The 19098-nt window shown below is 44.7% G+C and overlaps 1 protein-coding gene across 1 annotated transcript in view; it reads right to left on the bottom strand.

The window, feature by feature from the left end:
* Positions 1-4033: 4033 nt before the first annotated feature.
* Positions 4034-19098, bottom strand: part of LOC135516883 (tyrosine-protein kinase JAK1-like) — a 28425-nt gene continuing 13360 nt past the window's right edge. The window contains exons 20-25 of the mRNA XM_064940965.1: positions 18869-19061; positions 18625-18749; positions 18125-18297; positions 17694-17811; positions 17183-17293; positions 4034-5552 (exon numbers count right to left, since the gene is read on the bottom strand). Coding sequence (XP_064797037.1) covers positions 5427-5552; positions 17183-17293; positions 17694-17811; positions 18125-18297; positions 18625-18749; positions 18869-19061 — 846 coding nt within the window. The 3' untranslated portion in view covers positions 4034-5426. The remainder of the gene's footprint in view (positions 5553-17182; positions 17294-17693; positions 17812-18124; positions 18298-18624; positions 18750-18868; positions 19062-19098) is intronic.

A 19098-nucleotide genomic window follows, 5' to 3' on the forward strand; every position in this document is an offset into this window, starting at 1 on the left:
TTGCACGCCCAATTTTTCAGTTTTTGAGTTGTTAAAAAAAGTTTGAAATATCCAATAAATGTCGTTCCACTTCATGATTGTGTCCCACTTGTTGTTGATTCTTCACAAAAAAATACAGTTTTATATCTTTATGTTTGAAGCCTGAAATGTGGCAAAAGGTCGCAAAATTCAAGGGGGCCGAATACTTTCGCAAGGCACTGTAGCTATATGTAGCCTACTTGGACACCAGATCTCCACATTTCCCACGCTGAATAGCCTGAAGCCACAAGGCTCTTCTCGCAGGCTTTATTTCCCTACGTGGGGAGCAATGCTTAGGTTGGGATTTTTGACCTGGTTACACCAGAATTAATCAGTTGGACAGGCCTTTGCTATCCATAGGCAGGCATGTTTTTTTCATGGGACCTCCTGTGTGGACATGCTTGCACATTCACCATTTTTTAAAATTGTGTTTAATAGTATAGACCATAGGCAGCTCCTGAGTTTGGGGAAGCTTACAATTTATCCTTCCACCGATCTGCATTAGTTATTGATTATTTTATATGCACATTTTCGTGGAACAGTTTCATTTCAATAATAACTTTTTTGTTTCTCAAAATCATTGTCACTTTGTTAATCATAAAAATCTCAAGTAAAATGTTACAAATTGAAAAGTTAAAATTCTACTAAGGTGAGAGCACCAGCCTCATTGATACACTGGTGGCTGAAGAAATTAGCGCATAGAGCTCAGAAATAGCCTGTAGGCCTTCAACTTCCATCGTGAACTAAGTAAAATATATAGGCCTAAAGCAGACAGATAAAAACAGAAAATATCCCGGTGGAAATTCTGGTTATTTCAATCACATTCATCTTTCTAGTCCATCTCCTTGCCTCCCTTTGACTTGAGCTATTGCTAGTGAAGTGCAACAATGCATCAAATTATCAACTGGGTCCGGCCGGAAGCTATCGCTCGCGAACTTGCAAAATTGTATCAAACAGCCTATTCCGGGTTTCCGTGGCAGTGAGCTCGGGGCAGACAGCTGTTTTTTGTGAAGTGAAGGGAAAATTGTGGAGAGTTAAGACAATCAGAAATCAGACATTGCCAAATGAGCACTTTCCTACATTTGTACACAGGAGACCAGGTAAATGACTGTAATTAAAACTTGCATTGACAGAAATTCAAGTAACCAGATTACGGATTAATTAAGATTAAACAATGAATGTGCATGAATTGCCGGTAGAGAGTCGAGTACATTTTGGAGAGCTGAGTGCATGCATTCTGGAGAGATAAATGCCACACACCCTCCCCTTCTTGTTGCAACATTTTAAATTATACTCAAGAAACATTATCTTCACACATATTTTAGATGCTTTTCACTGACAGCCGCAACTCAATCAACTGGACATATTGCAACATGTGCTGCCCAAATTGTGGGCTTGCCAAATAGGCCTACCATGCTTTTGATTTGAAACAATCCACAGCCATTTTTTTTAAAGAAGCTAATGATCCTCTGTGGTTATGTTATGCTCTCTGGTGAAGTATTTTGAATGTTTTTATTTAGACAGGAGGAATTATATAATTTGGGCAAAACATCAATTTACTTTAGAGGAAGCCAGCATCCTAGCAGTGCACTGTCCACATGCCAACTTTCATTTCCAATTCTCAAGAGGCTGAAACCAGAGCTCTGTATATAATGACGAGATGATCATGTCTCTGCCCTATCAATGGAAGTTGTGAAAGTATACAAAACCTTTTTTTGATATACTCAGAGGACCATTATTAGCATGTTTTAACCGCTCCTATATAAATGGTAGATTATCAGACACGCAACAAGGTCTGATCTCATTGATTTCATGATCTCATGAAACAGGACCCAAGTGGTGTATATATAAAGATCCAGTTCATTTAAAAAAATTGGAGACCTCTTACACTTCAGTGATGTGATGTAAAAATCATAGCGCATAGAATTAAAAAAGTATTGTCAGATATTATTCATCCTAATCAGACAGGTTTTTTACATGGACAATACAGTGGAGATAATATAAGACAAGTACTGGAAACAATAGAACACTATGAAATATCGGGGACACCAGGCCTGGTTTTCATAGCTGAATTTGAAAAGGCTTTTGAGAAAGTAAGACTGGAGTTTATATATAAATGCCTAGAATATTTCAATTTTGAGGAATCTCTTATAAAATGGGTTACGGTTATGTATAGCAACCCTAGGTGTAAAATAGTAAATAATGGCTACATCTCAGAAAGTTGTAAACTATATCTGGAGAAGTAAAACAAGGTTGTCCACTATCGGCATATCGATTTATTATTGCCATTGAAATGTTAGCTGTTAAAATGAGGTCAAACAATAATATTAAGGGATTAGAAATAAACAACCAATTTGGCTCTTTTACAATGGGGGTCAATGGGAAAGAATGTTTGTTTCCTTCAATTTGTTGGGCGTGGTCGAGGGGAATTCCTTATGACGTGATTATCGATTCAGAGTTTTGGCAGGATGATGCAATAGTAACCGTGCAATTCCAAACACATAAACCAAGAAAATGTATACAAAACACAGCGGAATATGAAGTGGATAACCCCATGTGGGACGATGAGCCTAAAATTAAGAAAATCGGCCCAAAATTGTAGGAGATATTCTCGCAGATTAGAACCCCTAGCGTATTATAAAATAATATTAAAAGTGCATGCCTTAAAGATGCAGGCCAGGCTTAAATCAGATCAGCGGTAACCCGCATTAGCCAACAAATGCATTGCTTTTCATTGCCTTAGTTTAGGCGCTATCGGAGGTATAACTGCGTTAAGAGGTGTCAAATCCATAAGGGTCCCCTGCGTTACCTATCGCCATTGGACACACCTAGTCGCATCATGAGTAGAAATCCCATGCAGCAGTTTGAACACTGGAATGTGTGAAATAATCTACTCAATTGGGCTCACAGATTTGACAGTTCTAACACAGTTAACTGATTAGCCTATAAAGGTTCAATCAATTATGGGGTGAAAGCTATTGAAGTTTAAAGGTTACTACAAGCTTTACTCTGTTGATCTACGTGTACACACGTGGGTGGAGTGGGATTTTTGGAGTAGCGGACAACTTTATTAACATGATATCCTCACCGGTTCCACTCCCATTGACTAGGGGGCAATAGCAAAGTTTTAATATTTTAGTCTTTCCATTTTGTGAAGGCAAGGAACTATTGCCTTCCCTTGCTAGTAGTAGCGAGCTGGCAGCATGGCTAGCTGGCTTTAGCCTGGCTAAAACATTTCAAGCTAGCTTGCCTTTTTACCTTCCCACATCTCCATGTGAAATAATCAGATTTATAATTTTAAAAAATATGCCCTGGCAAATATTTGTATACTTGCCGGTGTAACCTAAAACATTATCCCAGTTTGACATGCTGCTTGTGTATTCATTCCCATATCAGCTAAAAATAGAACATCATGTTTTGGTAATAGAGAAAAATGCACATGGCTAGCTAGTTGACTACAGCAGGTTCTACCATTTCGCAATAGCCTGAATCAATAGTTATTACTTCTAAACTAAAATGCCTTTTGGGGTGGATTCTTGTCGTGTGGTTTACTGTTTGAACCGTCACTGAGAATATATTTCAATGCAAAATGGGCTACTGTGATGATGAATAGCCTCTGTAGCCTACAGATTAGATCAAGGAACCAAGCGACAAACACTACCCCCACAGCTGCGGATCTGTAGCCTACAGATTAGATCAAGGAACCAAGCGACAAACACTACCCCCACAGCTGCGGATCTGTAGCCTACAGATTAGATCAAGGAACCAAGCGACAAACACTACCCCCACAGCTGCGGAAGGAATGAAACAGTGTGTCTCAATGTTCAGGTAGTAAATAGTATGTTGAATGCCGGAGCGTATTATATTGAGCCGTCCCTTTTTTGCAACACTCCGAATCTTGCGCCTGTGTAGAGCTTGTAGTAAGATTTACACCCAATAATGTATATTAACACACTAGAAGACTGACAGGGGGCACTCCCCCACCATTGTAAAAAATAGCTTGGAAGCTATAGAATAAATTTGTTGCCACATTTATTCTGTTACAGACAAGTTGATGCATACTTTTTAAGTATATTATCTGAGCTAAACATACAAATGTTAATGTCCCCGATACAACAAGAAAAGTACTTAAATACATGCAATTTTGTCCTTGAAACAATTAATTGAAATACTATAGAATTCCTATGGAGGACTGCTTCTTCTGGGGACTGCCAATATACCCAACCGGTGGCTTCAAAGCCTCTAATTGGCCAATGCATATCATCAGCAATCCAGGGTTTATATACATCATTGGTTACACCTCTGACACCGGCTAAAAGATCTGTTTGTTGCCTAACGCAAATTACCGCCTCAATGTCTTTCATCCCTACAAAATTAACTAACTCAGTTATCCAAAAGGGTCCTATTTAACTTACAATGTGTATCAATAGCTTGTAAAAAGAAACAAACAAATACTGTATTAAAGAACATAGTGAATGACAGCAGCATGCATTTGAAGGTCAGAATACATTTGAGTTACTGTATATGTACAGTATGTGGAAAAGTATATATATATATATATATATATATATACACACACATCAAGCCCACATCTGGGCAATTTGTTTCTGTATTGTAAAGAAATTTAGCTTTTGTCCTTCTGTGCTTTCTGTGTGTCTTTCTGTCTGTCAGTGATGGTTAACGTCTTTCTGTGTGTTGGTCTGTCGGTGCATGTGTATGTTGATCGGTTTGTCTGTGCTAGATTACGTCTATTTTTATGTCTGTAGTAGTCAATGTCAGTCTGTCTGTCAGTCCATCTGTGCTAACATGCGTCTGTCTTTTCTGTTAACTGACATTAGACTGTCTGTCAGCCTGACTGCCTTTTCATCCATCCATCTGTCTATTTGGACAGATGCGTTTGCTAAATGGCATACACACTGTGTGTTCAAAACATTAAGAACAGCTGCTCTTTACACGACAGACTGACCAGGTGAATCCAGGTGAAAGCTATGATCCCTTACTGATGTCACTTGTTAAATCCCCACGTGGATTGGGTATTTGTGCCATTCGGAGGGTGATGTGCAAGAAATGTAAGTGCCTTTGAACGGTGTATGGTAGTAGGTGCCAGGCCCACCAGTTCTTCAAGCAGAACTTGTTTTCCGGGTGTATCAAGAATGATCCACCACCCAAAGGACATTCACACAACTTGACGCAACTTTGGGAAGCATGGGAGTCAACATAGGCCAGCATCCTTGTGGAACGCTTTCGACACCTTGGATGGTTCATGGCCCCGACGAATTGATGCTGTTCTGAGGGCAAAAAGGGGTGGGGGGAGCAACTCAATAGTAGGAAGGTGTTCCTAATGTTTTGATATACTCAGTGTATATTATATTATTGTATATATCCATCTATGTGTGAGCTCTAGCAGTTCAGACAGCCAGTCTATCTCCTCTGTGCCTCTCGTCCAGCAGCGTCTCCAGCTCTGTGATCAGGCCTTTGAACTGGATCCTGTTCGCCGGGTCAAACTCCCAACACCTCCTCATCAGAGAGTACACCTGTACACACACACACACACACACACAAAAAGAAAGGGAGAGAGATATGTATGAGTATGTCGCACGTAACTCCTTCACAGTAGAGGCATTTGAAAAACAATTCTCTCCATCAATGTTTTTTTTTTTTTTTTACAGAAATGCCTTCGGGAACATGTGAACTTTCATGTGCCTTAATAACGAACTTGTATGCCATCTGTAAATAAGAATATAATTGTTAAATTACAAGCCTAGTTGGTTTAGCCACGGAAAAGTACAGAAACCTTCACGCTAGCCATGATTGGCTGAGATAATGGATGGGCTGGACATGCCGAGAGATGGGTTCAGATTGGTCTGCCATGTGGCATGCTTCTGTCTATAACATGAGCTGCTCAGTAAGTAGATAATCCTTGCTACTGAAGCTTTTTTGAAAGGTATGTTAGCCATGTAGAACTGCAAAAGCGTTGCTACTGCTCTCAACAACATTGCTGCCCTGAATTTAGCAGGCACTATCGACAATGATCAGTGGAGAAAAGTTGTGATGGACTACTGTCTGCACACGGTCAGTGTGAATCGGAGTGACTTGTCACAACGGGCCAAACAAGCTGTACAAACAAAAAGACACAGGACGTCTTACTTCGTTAAAGGGGTTCCGCCATGAAGCGTTCCTGCATGTATATGGGTAAGAGTCTAGCTACATTTACAGATATCATACGTTTCTAATTTAGGCAGAAAGTCGTTTTCATTGCAAGTTAAAGAGTATGTATTGTGTATTATGTATTGTTAGCTAGCTAGCGAACCTTAACTTGATTGCTCGCTAGCTAACAATGAACCTAGTTGGTTAGCTTAACTACTTACAGATTCATACTACTTCATTTTATGCGTGGTGGCTAGCTATGACAATCTGTTTGTATTGCTAGTATTGTATGTATTGTACAAATTTCCAGCTCATTTCTCTCAAATGTTTTGCACAAATCTGTTTACATCCTTGTTAGTGAGCATTTCTCCTTTGCCAAGATAATCCATCCACCTGACAGGTGTGGCATATCAAGAAGCTGATTAAGCAGCATGATCATTACACCAGTGGCGTAGCCAGACTTTTTGTTTGTTTTTTGGATAGGCCTAGAAAAGTTTGGATAAGCATTTTTTCTACTTATTTATTACATTTATTTTGTGCACCATATATTATTTCTTAATACAATCGTTTTATACTTGTGCATAGTACTTGGCGCAACTTCGTTACACATACAAATAGTTACCTATCCCAGCATATTATAATAAGAGGGTAACATTAGACCAGTTACCAACAACATAAAAACTCAATCTTCAGGCGCACTTTAATATCGATGGGCAAACAAGCCTATATTTGGACAACGGAATGGATCCCAGCCGACGACCCAAAAAAACGACTTCGTAAAAGGGGGAAACAAAGCGGTCTTCTGGTCAGACTCCGGAGACGGGCATATCGTGCACCACTCTCTAGCATTCTTCTCACCAATATCCAGTCTCTTGACAACAAGGTTGATGAAATTCGAGCAAGGGTAGCATTCCAGAGGGACATCAGAGACAGTAACGTTCTTTGCTTCACGGAAATATGGCTCACTGGAGAGACGCTATCGGAGTCGATGCAACCAGCTGGTTTCTCCACGCATCGCGCCGACAGAAACAAACATCTTTCTGGTAAGAAGAGGGGCGGGGGCTTATGCTTCATGGTTAACGAGACGTGGTGTGGACACAACAACATACAGGAACTCAAGTCCTTCTGTTCACCTGACTTAGAATTCCTCACAATCAAATGTCGACCGCATTATCTACCAAGGGAATTCTCTTCGATTATAATCACAGCCGTATATATTCCCCCCCAAGCAGACACATCGATGGCTCTGAACTAACTTTATTTGACTCTTTGCAAACTGGAATCCATATATCCTGAGGCTGCATTCATTGTAGCTGGGGATTTTAACAAGGCTAATCTGAAAACAAGACTCCCTAAATTGTATCAGCATATCGATTGCGCAACCAGGGCTGGAAAAACCTTGGATCATTGCTATTCTAACTTCCGCGACGCATATAAGGCCCTGCCCCGCTCTCCTTTCAGAAAAGCTGACCACGGCTCCTTTTTGTTGATCCCTGCCTACAGACAGAAACTAAAACAAGAAGCTCCCGCGCTGAGGTCTGTTCAACACTGGTCCGACCAATCTGATTCCACACTCCATGACTGCTTCCATCACGTGGACTGGGATATGTTTCGTATTGCATCAAACAACAACATTGACGAATACGCTGATTCGGTAAGCGAGTTCATTAGAACGTGCGTTGAAGATGTCGTTCCCATAGCAACGATTAAAACATTCCCAAACCAGAAACCGTGGATTGATGGCAGCATTCACGTGAAACTGAAAGCGCGAACCACTGCTTTTAATCAGGGCAAGGTGACCGGAAACATGACCGAATACAAACAGTGTAGCTATTCCCTCCGCAAGGCAATCAAACAAGCTAAGCGTCAGTATAGAGACAAAGTAGAATCTCAATTCAACGGCTCAGACACAAGAGGTGTGTGGCAGGGTCTACAGTCAATCATGGATTACAAAAAGAAAACCAGCCCCGTCACGGACCAGGATGTCTTGCTCCCAGGCCGACTAAATAACTTTTTTGCCCGCTTTGAGGACAATACAGTGCCACTGACACGGCCCGCAACCAAAACATGCGGACTCTCCTTCACTGCAGCCGATGTGAGGAAAACATTTAAACGTGTCAACCCTCGCAAGGCTGCGGGCCCAGACGGCATCCCCAGCCGCACCCTCAGAGCATGCGCAGACCAGCTGGCTGGTGTGTTTACGGACATATTCAATCAATCCCTATCCCAGTCTGTTGTTCCCACATGCTTCAAGAGGGCCACCATAGTTCCTGTTCCCAAGAAAGCTAAGGTAACTGAGCTAAACGACTACTGCCCCGTAGCACTCACTTCCGTCATCATGAAGTGCTTTGAGAGACTAGTCAAGGACCATATCACCTCCACCCTACCTGACACCCTAGACCCACTCCAATTTGCTTACCGCCCAAATAGGTCCACAGACGATGCAATCTCAACCACACTGCACACTGCCCTAACCCATCTGGACAAGAGGAATACCTATGTGAGAATGCTGTTCATCGACTACAGCTCGGCATTTAACACCATAGTGCTCTCCAAGCTCGAGACCCTGGGTCTCGACCCGCCCTGTGCAACTGGGTACTGGACTTCCTGACGGGCCGCCCCCAGGTGGTGAGGGTAGGCAACAACATCTCCACCCCGCTGATCCTCAACACTGGGGCCCCACAAGGGTGCATTCTGAGCCCTCTCCTGTACTACCTGTTCACCCACGACTGCGTGGCCACGCACGCCTCCAACTCAATCAAGTTTGCGGACGACACAACAGTGGTAGGCTTGATTACCAACAACGACGAGACGGCCTTCAGGGAGGAGGTGAGGGCCCTCGGTGGTGTCAGGAAAATAACCTCGCACTCGACATCAACAAAACTAAGGAGATGATTGTGGAATTCAGGAAACAGCAGAGGGAACACCCCCCTATCCACATCGATGGAACAGTAGTTCAGAGGGTAGTAAGTTTTAAGTTCCTCGGCGTACACATCACAGACAAACTGAATTGGTCCACCCACACAGACAGCATCGTGAAGAAGGCTCAGCAGCGCCTCTTCAACCTCAGGAGGCTGAAAAAATTTGGCTTGTCACCAAAAGCACTCACAAACTTCTACAGATGCACAATCGAGAGCATCCTGTCGGGCTGTATCACCGCCTGGTACGGCAACTGCTCCGCCCACAACCGTAAGGCTCTCCAGAGGGTAGTGAGGTCTGCACAACGCATCACCGGGGGCAAACTACCTGCCCTCCAGGACACCTACACCACCCGATGTCACAGGAAGGCCATAAAGATCATCAAGGACAACAACCACCCAAGCCACTGCCTGTTCACCCCGCTATCATCCAGAAGAAGGCGAGGTCAGTACAGGTGCATCAAAGCTGGAACCGAGAGACTGAAAAACAGCTTCTATCTCAAGGCCATCAGACTGTTAAACAGCCACTACTAACATTGAGTGGCTGCTGCCAACACACTGACTCAACTCCAGCCCCTTTAATAATGGGAATTGATGGGAAATTATGTAAAATATATCACTACCCACTTTAAGCAATGCTACTAATATAATGTTTACATACCCTACATTATTCATCTCATATGTATACGTATATACTGTACTCTATGTCATCTACTGCATCTTTATGTAATGCATGTATCACTAGCCACTTGAACTATGCCACTTTGTTTACATACTCATCTCATATGTATATACTGTACTCAATAACATCTACTGTATCTTGCCTATGCTGCTCTGTACCATCACTCATTCATATATCTTTATGTACATATTTTTTTATCCCCTTACACTTATGTCTATAAGGTCGTAGTTTTGGAATTGTTAGCTAGATTACTTGTTGGTTATTACTACATTGTCGGAACTAGAAGCACAAGCATTTCACTACACTCGCATTAACATCTGCTAACCATGTGTACGTGACAAATAAAATTTGATTTGATGTTACAATTTATACCACGGCGGGCAGTAGTACTATAAAAAGGTTCCTTACCTTTAGTAGACGCATCATAAGGCCTGACCTACATCACAAGGCACAGACGGCGAGGCTTTGAGTTGAATATGGTGATGATTTCATCATAATCCAATATATCTGTCAGTTCACACTCAAAAGACAGCAAACTGAAGTGGTTCAGCCGGGCGCTTGTCATTGATGTGCGAAGATGATTGTTTTATCCTAGTTGTTGTTGAGAAAAGTCTCTCCACACTGCATGATGTCATTGGAAGTGTGACAATGATCTTTAACAGTTTATATTATGGAAAATATCATCAGGGCAGCTGTCAAGTACACTCATTATGGACGAAAAGTCACTCTTTCCCATGTTAATTTTGCAACTCAACTGCTGAATAAAAACAGTGAATTCAGCATCCTCAATTGATATTGCATAATGATCGCACAAGGTCTTCAGCTGCTCTTTAAGGCCGCAGGTTTGGGATTCTTTGGAAAAGGAGGCTTCCGCTTGCATGATCCCATATGGGTCAAATCTTGAGTTTAACTCAGTTGTCTGTCTAGAATATTATTCCAAAGTTGCCTCGGGTCACTGTCACTCTTGATGCTGGATGTTTTCCTTAATGAAGATGTGACTACACTGTCTGCCAATTTTACAGGCAGTTTTCGCTGCCGTGATGCGCTCACATCCCAATGACTAACATCATGCTTAATCATCATCTCTTCAGTTAGCTTGAGAACTTTATCAAAGTCTCCCCCTGAGTTATCTCTGAACATAGAAAAGCTGCTTTTGAGGATTTCAATTAAACCAATACAGTCCGTCACAGATAATGTAGAGCTTTGTAAACCCTAGCAAAATCACTAGCAAAATCACTAGTGTCGAACAATTTACTAAACGTGACTAACAGGAATAAAAACTAATTTGGTTTGTCAACAAGCCTCTGAAAAATCTGCAAGAACCTCTAAAATGACATTGAGCAGTAACAGCACTTTACTCACAGACCCTGATTTTGAACTCCATCATACATCCGCGGATCTTTCTAGCTCGATACACGGTCTATCGGGATGCAACTCTTTCTGTACTTCTATGAATCGATCATGTCTGTGGGATCCACTCATAAATGTGTGTAGCTGATTTACTGTGTCAAAAAAAGTACGGACATGTCCCGCCACTTTTGCTGCGGTGCACAGAACCAAATTCAAACGGTGGGAGTTGCAATGCACATACACCGCTTGCTTAAATGTTTGATTTAGTAGGACATGTACCCCTCCTCTGTTCCCTGACATGACTGAAGCGCCATTGAAACAAAAACACACACAGAGTGGGATCCAACTCCAGGGGTTGCAGCACTTCAAGTATTTTCAGAGAAATTCTTTGTGCAGACAAATCCACACGAACTGGTCATACCACCTCGAAGAGAAGCAGTGTGATTTGCCATTTATCATACTTGAAGGGAACTTTGCTAGATGTGGTTGACAGGCTGGTTCATCAACGGCAGACAAATCTGTCGGTGGACCTACTGCAGGTTCACCATCGCCTGCAGCATCAAGAACGATAGGAGTCAGTGGGGTAGGCAAGCATGCCTTGCTCAACATGGCATTGGCGGTTGTGATGGAGATTGCGGTTGTTTCTATCCTGGCGCCACCTTTTAATGTCTCATTCTGGAAGCTATCGGTAGATTGATCCAAATTATTTTCTGGCACACACTCTGTCACGATCGTCTAATGAATTAACAGACCAAGGCGCAGCGTACGTAGAGTTCCACATGTTTAATCAGATGAAACTCACAAAAACAATAAACAGCAATTGAAAATTGTGAAGTCATGGAGTGCTCACCGGCAACTACACACAAACAAGATCCCACAAAACAGTGGGCAAATGGCTGCCTAAATATGATCCCCAATCAGTGACAACGATAAACAGCTGCCTCTGATTGGGAACCATACCAGGCCAACATGTAAAGAAACAACCTAGATAGGAACACGCCCGGACTGGGCACCGGTGCAAAGGAAGGCTCCGGCCTTGGAGCGGGACTGGACGCCGTGCTCGGACTGGACATTGTCGCAGAAGAAGACTCCTGCCATGGGGCAGGACTGGACAGATTGCCTGGACTGGGCACCGGCGCATTGGAGGGCTCCGGACCGTGGACCGTCGCCAGAGGCTCCGGACCGGGGACCGTCGCCGGAGGCTCCGGACCGGGGACCGTCGCCAGAGGCTCCGGACCGGGGACCGTCGCCGGAGGCTCCGGACCGGGGACCGTTGCCGGAGGCTCCGGACTGTGAACAGTCACCGGACTGGGGAGGCACACTGGAGGCATGATGCATGGGGCCGGCCCAGGTTGCACCGGACTGGTGACGCGCACTTCAGGGCGAGTGCGAGGTGCAGGTACAGAACGTACCAGACTGTGGAGGCGTACTGGAGGTCTGGTGCGTAGAGCCGGCACAAATTGGCCCGGACAGATGACATACTCCTCATGGCGAGTGCGGGGAGCTAGCACAGAACGTACTGGGCTGTGGAGGCGCACTGGAGACCTGGTGCGTCGGGCCGGCACAAATTGTACCGGAATGGAGACACTCACCTCAGGGCGAGTGCGTGGAGGAGACCCAGGACGAACCGGACTGGGGAGGCGCACTTGAGGCCAGATGCGTGAAACTGGTGCAGATGACACCGGACTGGTGTCACGCTCCTCAGCACGCCAGCTCTGCAGCACTCTCATCGCCACCACCTCTCTCCGGAATCTTTCATCGAGTTCCTCCTTTGACTCCCTGACGGTCTCTGGCTCATTCCTCGGCTCCGCCGACCACCTCGTGTGCCCCCTCCAAAAAAGATGTGGGCTGTTTCTTGGGCTTTCCTTGTGGCCGCGAACCCTGGCGTCATCGTTGTCCTCCCTTCTATCCTTGCGTCTGCTTCCACGGCATGCTTTTGTGTCCTGCCAAGATTTCCTCCCAAGTCCAGGATATTTTCTCCTCCCAAGCCCAGGATGCCATCTCCTCCTGGGCACGCTGCTTGGTCCTGGTGTGGTGGGATCTTCTGTCACGATTGTCTAATGAATTAACGGACCAAGGCGCAGCGTACGTAGAGTTCCACATGTTTAATCAGATAAAACTCACAAAAACAAACAGCAAACAAAAAAGTGAAGTCACGGAGTGCTCACAGGCAACTACACACAAACAAGATCCCATAAAACACAGTGGGGAAATGGCTGCCTAAACATGATCCCCAATCAAAGACAACGATAAACAGCTGCCTCTGATTGGGAACCATACCAGTCCAACATAGAAAGAAACAACCTAGATAGGAACACCCCCCACTAGTCACACCCCGACTTAACCAAAATAGAGAATAAAAAGGCTCTCTATGGTCAGGGCGTGACACAATCCTTTTCCTCCAGACGTCTTTTTTTGAAAAAAAAAATAGCGATCGACATTTGGTTTGCCATAAAACTCCTAGAACTACTAAATGACCTGAGCTGGTGAGTCAATTCGAGTAAGCTAACGTGGCAGAGTTTGCTAGCTCTTCAAGGTTAAGCCACGTGACATTGCCAGGTTGTTCAGGTAAACCACCATATACATTTTTTTTATGTAACTAAAATGGTCAGAAGCCAACTTGATTGTCGCGGACTATTTTTGTTACATTATATTACAATTACCCATAGAAATCTCTTTTAACAATGTAATAAAATAAATACATATTGAATAATTTATGGAACTTGAGATCAAACTGGGTAGGCCACAGCCACGGTGTCCCCAGTGTGATACATAGCAGCGCCTCGTATCGGCCGGGCTAGAGTGGGCATTGAGCCAGGTGCCATGAAGCCGGCTAAGCGCATCTGGTCTCCCAGTGCGTCTCCTCGGGCCGGGGTACATGGCACCAGCCTTACGCATGGTGTCCCCGTTTCGCCAGCACAGCCCAGTGCGGGCTATTCCACCTCGCCACACTGGCCTGGCTACGGGGAGCAATCAACCAGGTAAGGTTGGGCAGGCTCGGTGCTCGAGAGCTCCAGTGCTCGTTCCCGGTCTATCCGGTGCAACCTCCACGCACCAGCCCCCCTGGTGGCAGCCCCCCGCACTAGGCTGTCTCTGTCTCCTTCCTACAGGTGCTCCCGCCTGTCCAGCTCTGCCAGAGTCTCCCATCTGTCCTGAGCTGCCAGAGCCGCCCGCCAGTCAGGAGCTGCCAGAGCCGCCGGTCAGTCAGGAGCTGCCAGAGCCGCCGGTCAGTCAGGAGCTGCCAGAGCCGCCGGTCAGTCAGGAGCTGCCAGAGCCGCCGGTCAGTCAGGAGCTGCCAGAGCCGCCGGTCAGCCAGGTGCCGCCAGTCAGCCAGGAGCCGCCAGTCAGCCAGGTGCCACCAGTCAGCCAGGTGCCACCAGTCAGCCAGGAGCCGCCAGTCAGCCAGGAGCCGCCAGTCAGCCGCCAGAGCCGTCTGTCAACCAGGAGCTGCCAGAATCGCCCTTCGCTCCAGAGCTGCCGGAGTCTCCCGACCGTCCGGTGCTGCCGGGATCTCCCGTCCCTTCGGGACCCGTGGCTTGGGTCCCCAGTCAAAGGTCGGCGGCGAGGGTCGCCGCGTTAAAGAGGCCACGGAGGCGGGTAAAGAGGCGGAGAAGGACTATGGTGGAGTGGGGTCCACGTCCTGCGCCAGAGCCGACACCGCGGACAGACACCCACCCAGACCCTCCCCTATAGGTTTAGGTTTTGAGGCTGGAGTCCGCACCTTTGGGAGGGGGGATACTGTCACGTTCTGACCTTAGTTATTTGATTATGACTTTGTTTTATTATGGTCAGGGCGTGAGTTGGGTGGGTTGTCTGTTAGTTTTTCTATGATTTGCTATTTCTGTGTTTGGCCTGGAATGGTTCTGAATCAGAGGCAGCTGTCAATCGTTGTCCCAGATTGAGAACCATATTTAGGTAGCCTGTTTTCTATTGTGTTTCGTGGGTGATTGTTTTCTGTTTTTTGTTGTGTGTCTGCACCAGCCAGAACTGTTTTCGGTCATTTCTCTTTGTTATTTTGTTATTTCCGTGTTCATTTAATAAATATGGACACATACCACGCTGCACCTTGGTCCTCACCTTCTTCCACCGACGACGGCCGTTACAAAATGGAGATGTTTTTTTGCATTGGATATATTTACCATATCATATGGAGACAGAAACATAAACCTTTTACCTTATCATAAGTAGACAATTGCAAATTCCTTCCAATATAAATGTAAAAAACAATTTAGTTACGAATTTAACTTTAATAAAAATTAGTTGACTCTTCACATGAGATGATTTCACAGAACAGCAAAAGAAAGGGAATATTGAATGATCCCCAATGATCCATCGCAGTTGTGTGTGTGTGTGTGAACAGAGAGAACAGGAGGGGACTAAGCACGCACCCCTGAGGGGCCTCCGTGTTGAGGATTAGCGTGGCAGATGGGTTGTTGCCTACCCTTACCACCTGGGGGCAGCCTGTCAGGAAGTCCAGGATTCAGTTGCAGAGGGAGGTGTTTAGTCCCAGGGCCCTTAGCTTAGTGATGAGCTTTGAGGGCACTATGGTGTTGAACGCTGAGCTGTAGTCAGCAAACAATATTCTCACGTAGGTGTTGCTTTTGTCCAGGTGGGAAAGGGCAGTGTGGAGTGCAATGGAGATTGTGTTATCTGTGGATCTGTTGGGGCGGTATGCGAATTGGAGTGGGTCTAGGATATCCGGGAGGATGCTGTTGATGTGAACCATGACCAGCCTTTCAAAGCACTTCTTTGCTACAGACGTGTGCTACAGGGTGGTAGTCATTTAGGCAGGTTACCTTGGTGTTCTTGAGCACAGGGACTACGGTGCTCTTTTCAAATCATGGAGATATTACAGACTCGGTCAGGTAGAGGTTGAAAATGTCAGTGAAGACACTTGCCAGTTGATCAGAGCATTCTGAGTATGGAGTCCTGGTAATCCGTCTGGCCCTGCGGCCTTGTGAATGTTGACACGTTTAAAAGGTCTTACTGACATCAGCTACAGAGAGTGTGACCACAGTTGTTCGGAACAGCTGGTGCTCTCATGCAAGGCTTGCATCACTGGTCAGCTCATGGCTGGGTTTCCCTTTGTAATCGGTAATAGTTTGCAAGTCCTGCCACATCCAATGAGCATCAGAGCCGGTGTAGTAGGATGCAATCTTAGTCCTTTATTGAGGCTTTGCCTGTTTGATGGTTGGTCGGAGGGCATAGCAGGATTACTTCTAAGCGTCCAGATTAGTGTCCCGCTCCTTGAAAGGGGCAGCTCTTGTCTTTTGTGCGGATGTTGTCTGTAATCCATGGCTTCTGATTGGGATGTGTATGTATGGTCACTGTGGGGACGACACGTACATATCCCAACCAAAAGCCATTCATTTAGTCTTTCCCTTTAAATCGCCATAGAAACGGCCTCTCTCAATGCAGATTGATTGTGGTCATAGGCAATGAAAGTGAAGGATCTGGAAGTAAAAATTATGACGGTATCACGTTGATTTTGATTGGTCCAACCAGCAGAAGCACCTCTAACTAGTAACGTTTCTATTTAAATCAACAGTCAAGTACAAGTATATTAAAGGTTATAATATTGTAGAGAACAATCTAATGATTCATTCTAGATAATGTGTAATGACAGGGCAAATAAAACTAAGTTTTGACATTCATTTCATAGCACCCTCTTGAATTGCCCCATTTTTCTCTGCATTCTACAGCAGTGAGTGAATGCTGTAAACATTGACTTTGATAGCCCAGCACCTGCTCGGAACCATCGGATGTGCAGGATGTTCTATTCCCACTCATTCCTATTGAGGATAGTTTAAGTATAGAATAACACTACTGAATGTGTATTTAGAAAGGGTACTATTATCCTTAGTTTGGAGCGAAGTTGCACTTAGACGATCTTAGGTCTATTTAGCATTTTCCCCACTAATGGTTAAGCTTAGGATTGGGGGATCGGAAGCTGATCCTAAACTCGTACCTTGGGAAAACCTCATCCCGGAGCTTTAGCTTTCAGATGAAAGAAGGAAAGACTACAGCCTTGGTGAACAGATGACACCACTTCCCGGAGTTCTCTTACCGTGTCTGGGCAGCGAGGTGGACATGGCAGCCTCTTGCCGTCTATCAGAAATTCCACCAATCGGGTGAGAGTCATCTTACCCTCGCTTGGTCTAAGCAACTTCAAAAATACCTGTGAACAACCATGTCACATGATCAAAACCAAAACAGGTGGCCGTACCTACACCCAAGTCTTTTCTCTCAAAGTATACGCTCATGCACTTCTTCCCATGCATTTAAAATGATTGGATTGGTGCAAGCTTGGGGAAGGAGTTTCCTCCATATTTCTTACTCTAGTCATTTTCTTTAAAATCCATGAAGTGCACATTTAGGGAGAAAGGTCAGAGTATTGAATTGCAGAATAATTTGATCCCATAACAGACAAGGGCTAGCTTGATGAACGAAGACATCAGATACAGTAAATGTTCAAATGTCTGACTCCTAGTGTTTTGTCAAATCAATAAAGTTTAACACATTTGTATAAAACTATTTTCATAGTGAAGTGAGGTAAACACAGAGAGAAAGTTCTTTACCGGCTCAGGACTGCTGCTTGACTCGCAGTAGGTCATCAGCTCATAGAGGGTCACTCCGAAAGACCACACGTCAGACGCAGGGTAGAACTTAGAGCCCACCAGGCACTCAGGAGCATACCTATAAGGCAACACATACTGTAGCAAAATGTTTTCAAAAAAAACCTGGAGATAAGCATTTCTTATTGTTCAAGTTGAGGTAGTCCCTCCCTTTTTTCAGTTTGATTTCTTCTGTTTGGTATCTACTTATCAATACAATGAGCCCCAACCTGTCAAGATCATTAGAGGTTTTAATCTGATCCATCACAGATAGCAACGATAGACTGACTTCCAGGCTTTTAAATGGCATGTGACCGTATCTCTTTGTTTTGGGAGTGAACCATCAAGTTAAGTTCTGGGACCTGGCCTTGTCATTCTATTTCTATGTTTCTCACCAGAACACAGGGCTTTCGGTGTCCTCTTTGACAGTGTAGTAACTCTTGTCCTCCTTCATGCTCTTGGTCAGGCCAAAGTCTGCGATCTTCACTGTGCTCTCGTTCTCCACCAGAACGTTCCTGGCCGCCAAATCCCGGTGGATGAACCTCTGGGATCCCAAGTAATCCATTCCCTGAGAGAGACACACACACACATTTTCACTTGTTTTTGTAGTTTGTATACTTTTATAGCTATTTACCTGGCAGTCTTGTGGTTTCTGGGAGTAGTTGAAACATTCCAACACAACTTTCCCATATAGTACCAGCCACAGTTACCGACGATCTTCATTTCTTTGAAAGTAGCAGAAAGTTTATATATAAACAAGGACTGCAATGCTTTAGAATGTCCAACACTCTCCATAAATCAGAAACCGCAGTACGTACATAAATACCTATAGGGGCTAGTTAAAACAATGAAATTCAATTTTGGGGGTTATTAATAAAGATCCATACTACAATACCTGGCAGATCTGGAGGGCGTAGTTGAGAAGTCTCTTGAGGTCAGTCTGGTGTTTTCTTTTGGGAAGGTAGTCCTTCAGGCTCCCCGCTGGCAGGTACTCCATAATCAGCTTAGTGGTCCTCCCACCTAGACAAAGAAACACGATGTTCACACAAGTGTGTGTGTGTGTGTGTGTGTGTATAGTATATTTACATACAGTATACATTTAGGTGTGTATGTAGGAGTGCATGCATTGTCCTCCTCACCCTCCTCGCTACACACTCCTTTGTATTTGACAATGTTGTGGTGGTACAGTTCTCTCATGGTATCTATCTCTCTTCTCAGATGGCAGGGCAGCTGGCCTTTGCTGTTTGGCTTCAGAGACTTGACCGCCACCAGCTCCCCTCGGCCGTCCCCATGGGGGTCATACTGACACAGCTCCACCTTACCAAAGTGACCCTGCACAGTAGACGCACACAACACGAGCAATTCTAGA

This window comes from Oncorhynchus masou, chromosome 3, assembly GCF_036934945.1.
Source record: "Oncorhynchus masou masou isolate Uvic2021 chromosome 3, UVic_Omas_1.1, whole genome shotgun sequence".
In the NCBI taxonomy this organism is placed as follows: Eukaryota; Metazoa; Chordata; class Actinopteri; order Salmoniformes; family Salmonidae; genus Oncorhynchus; species Oncorhynchus masou.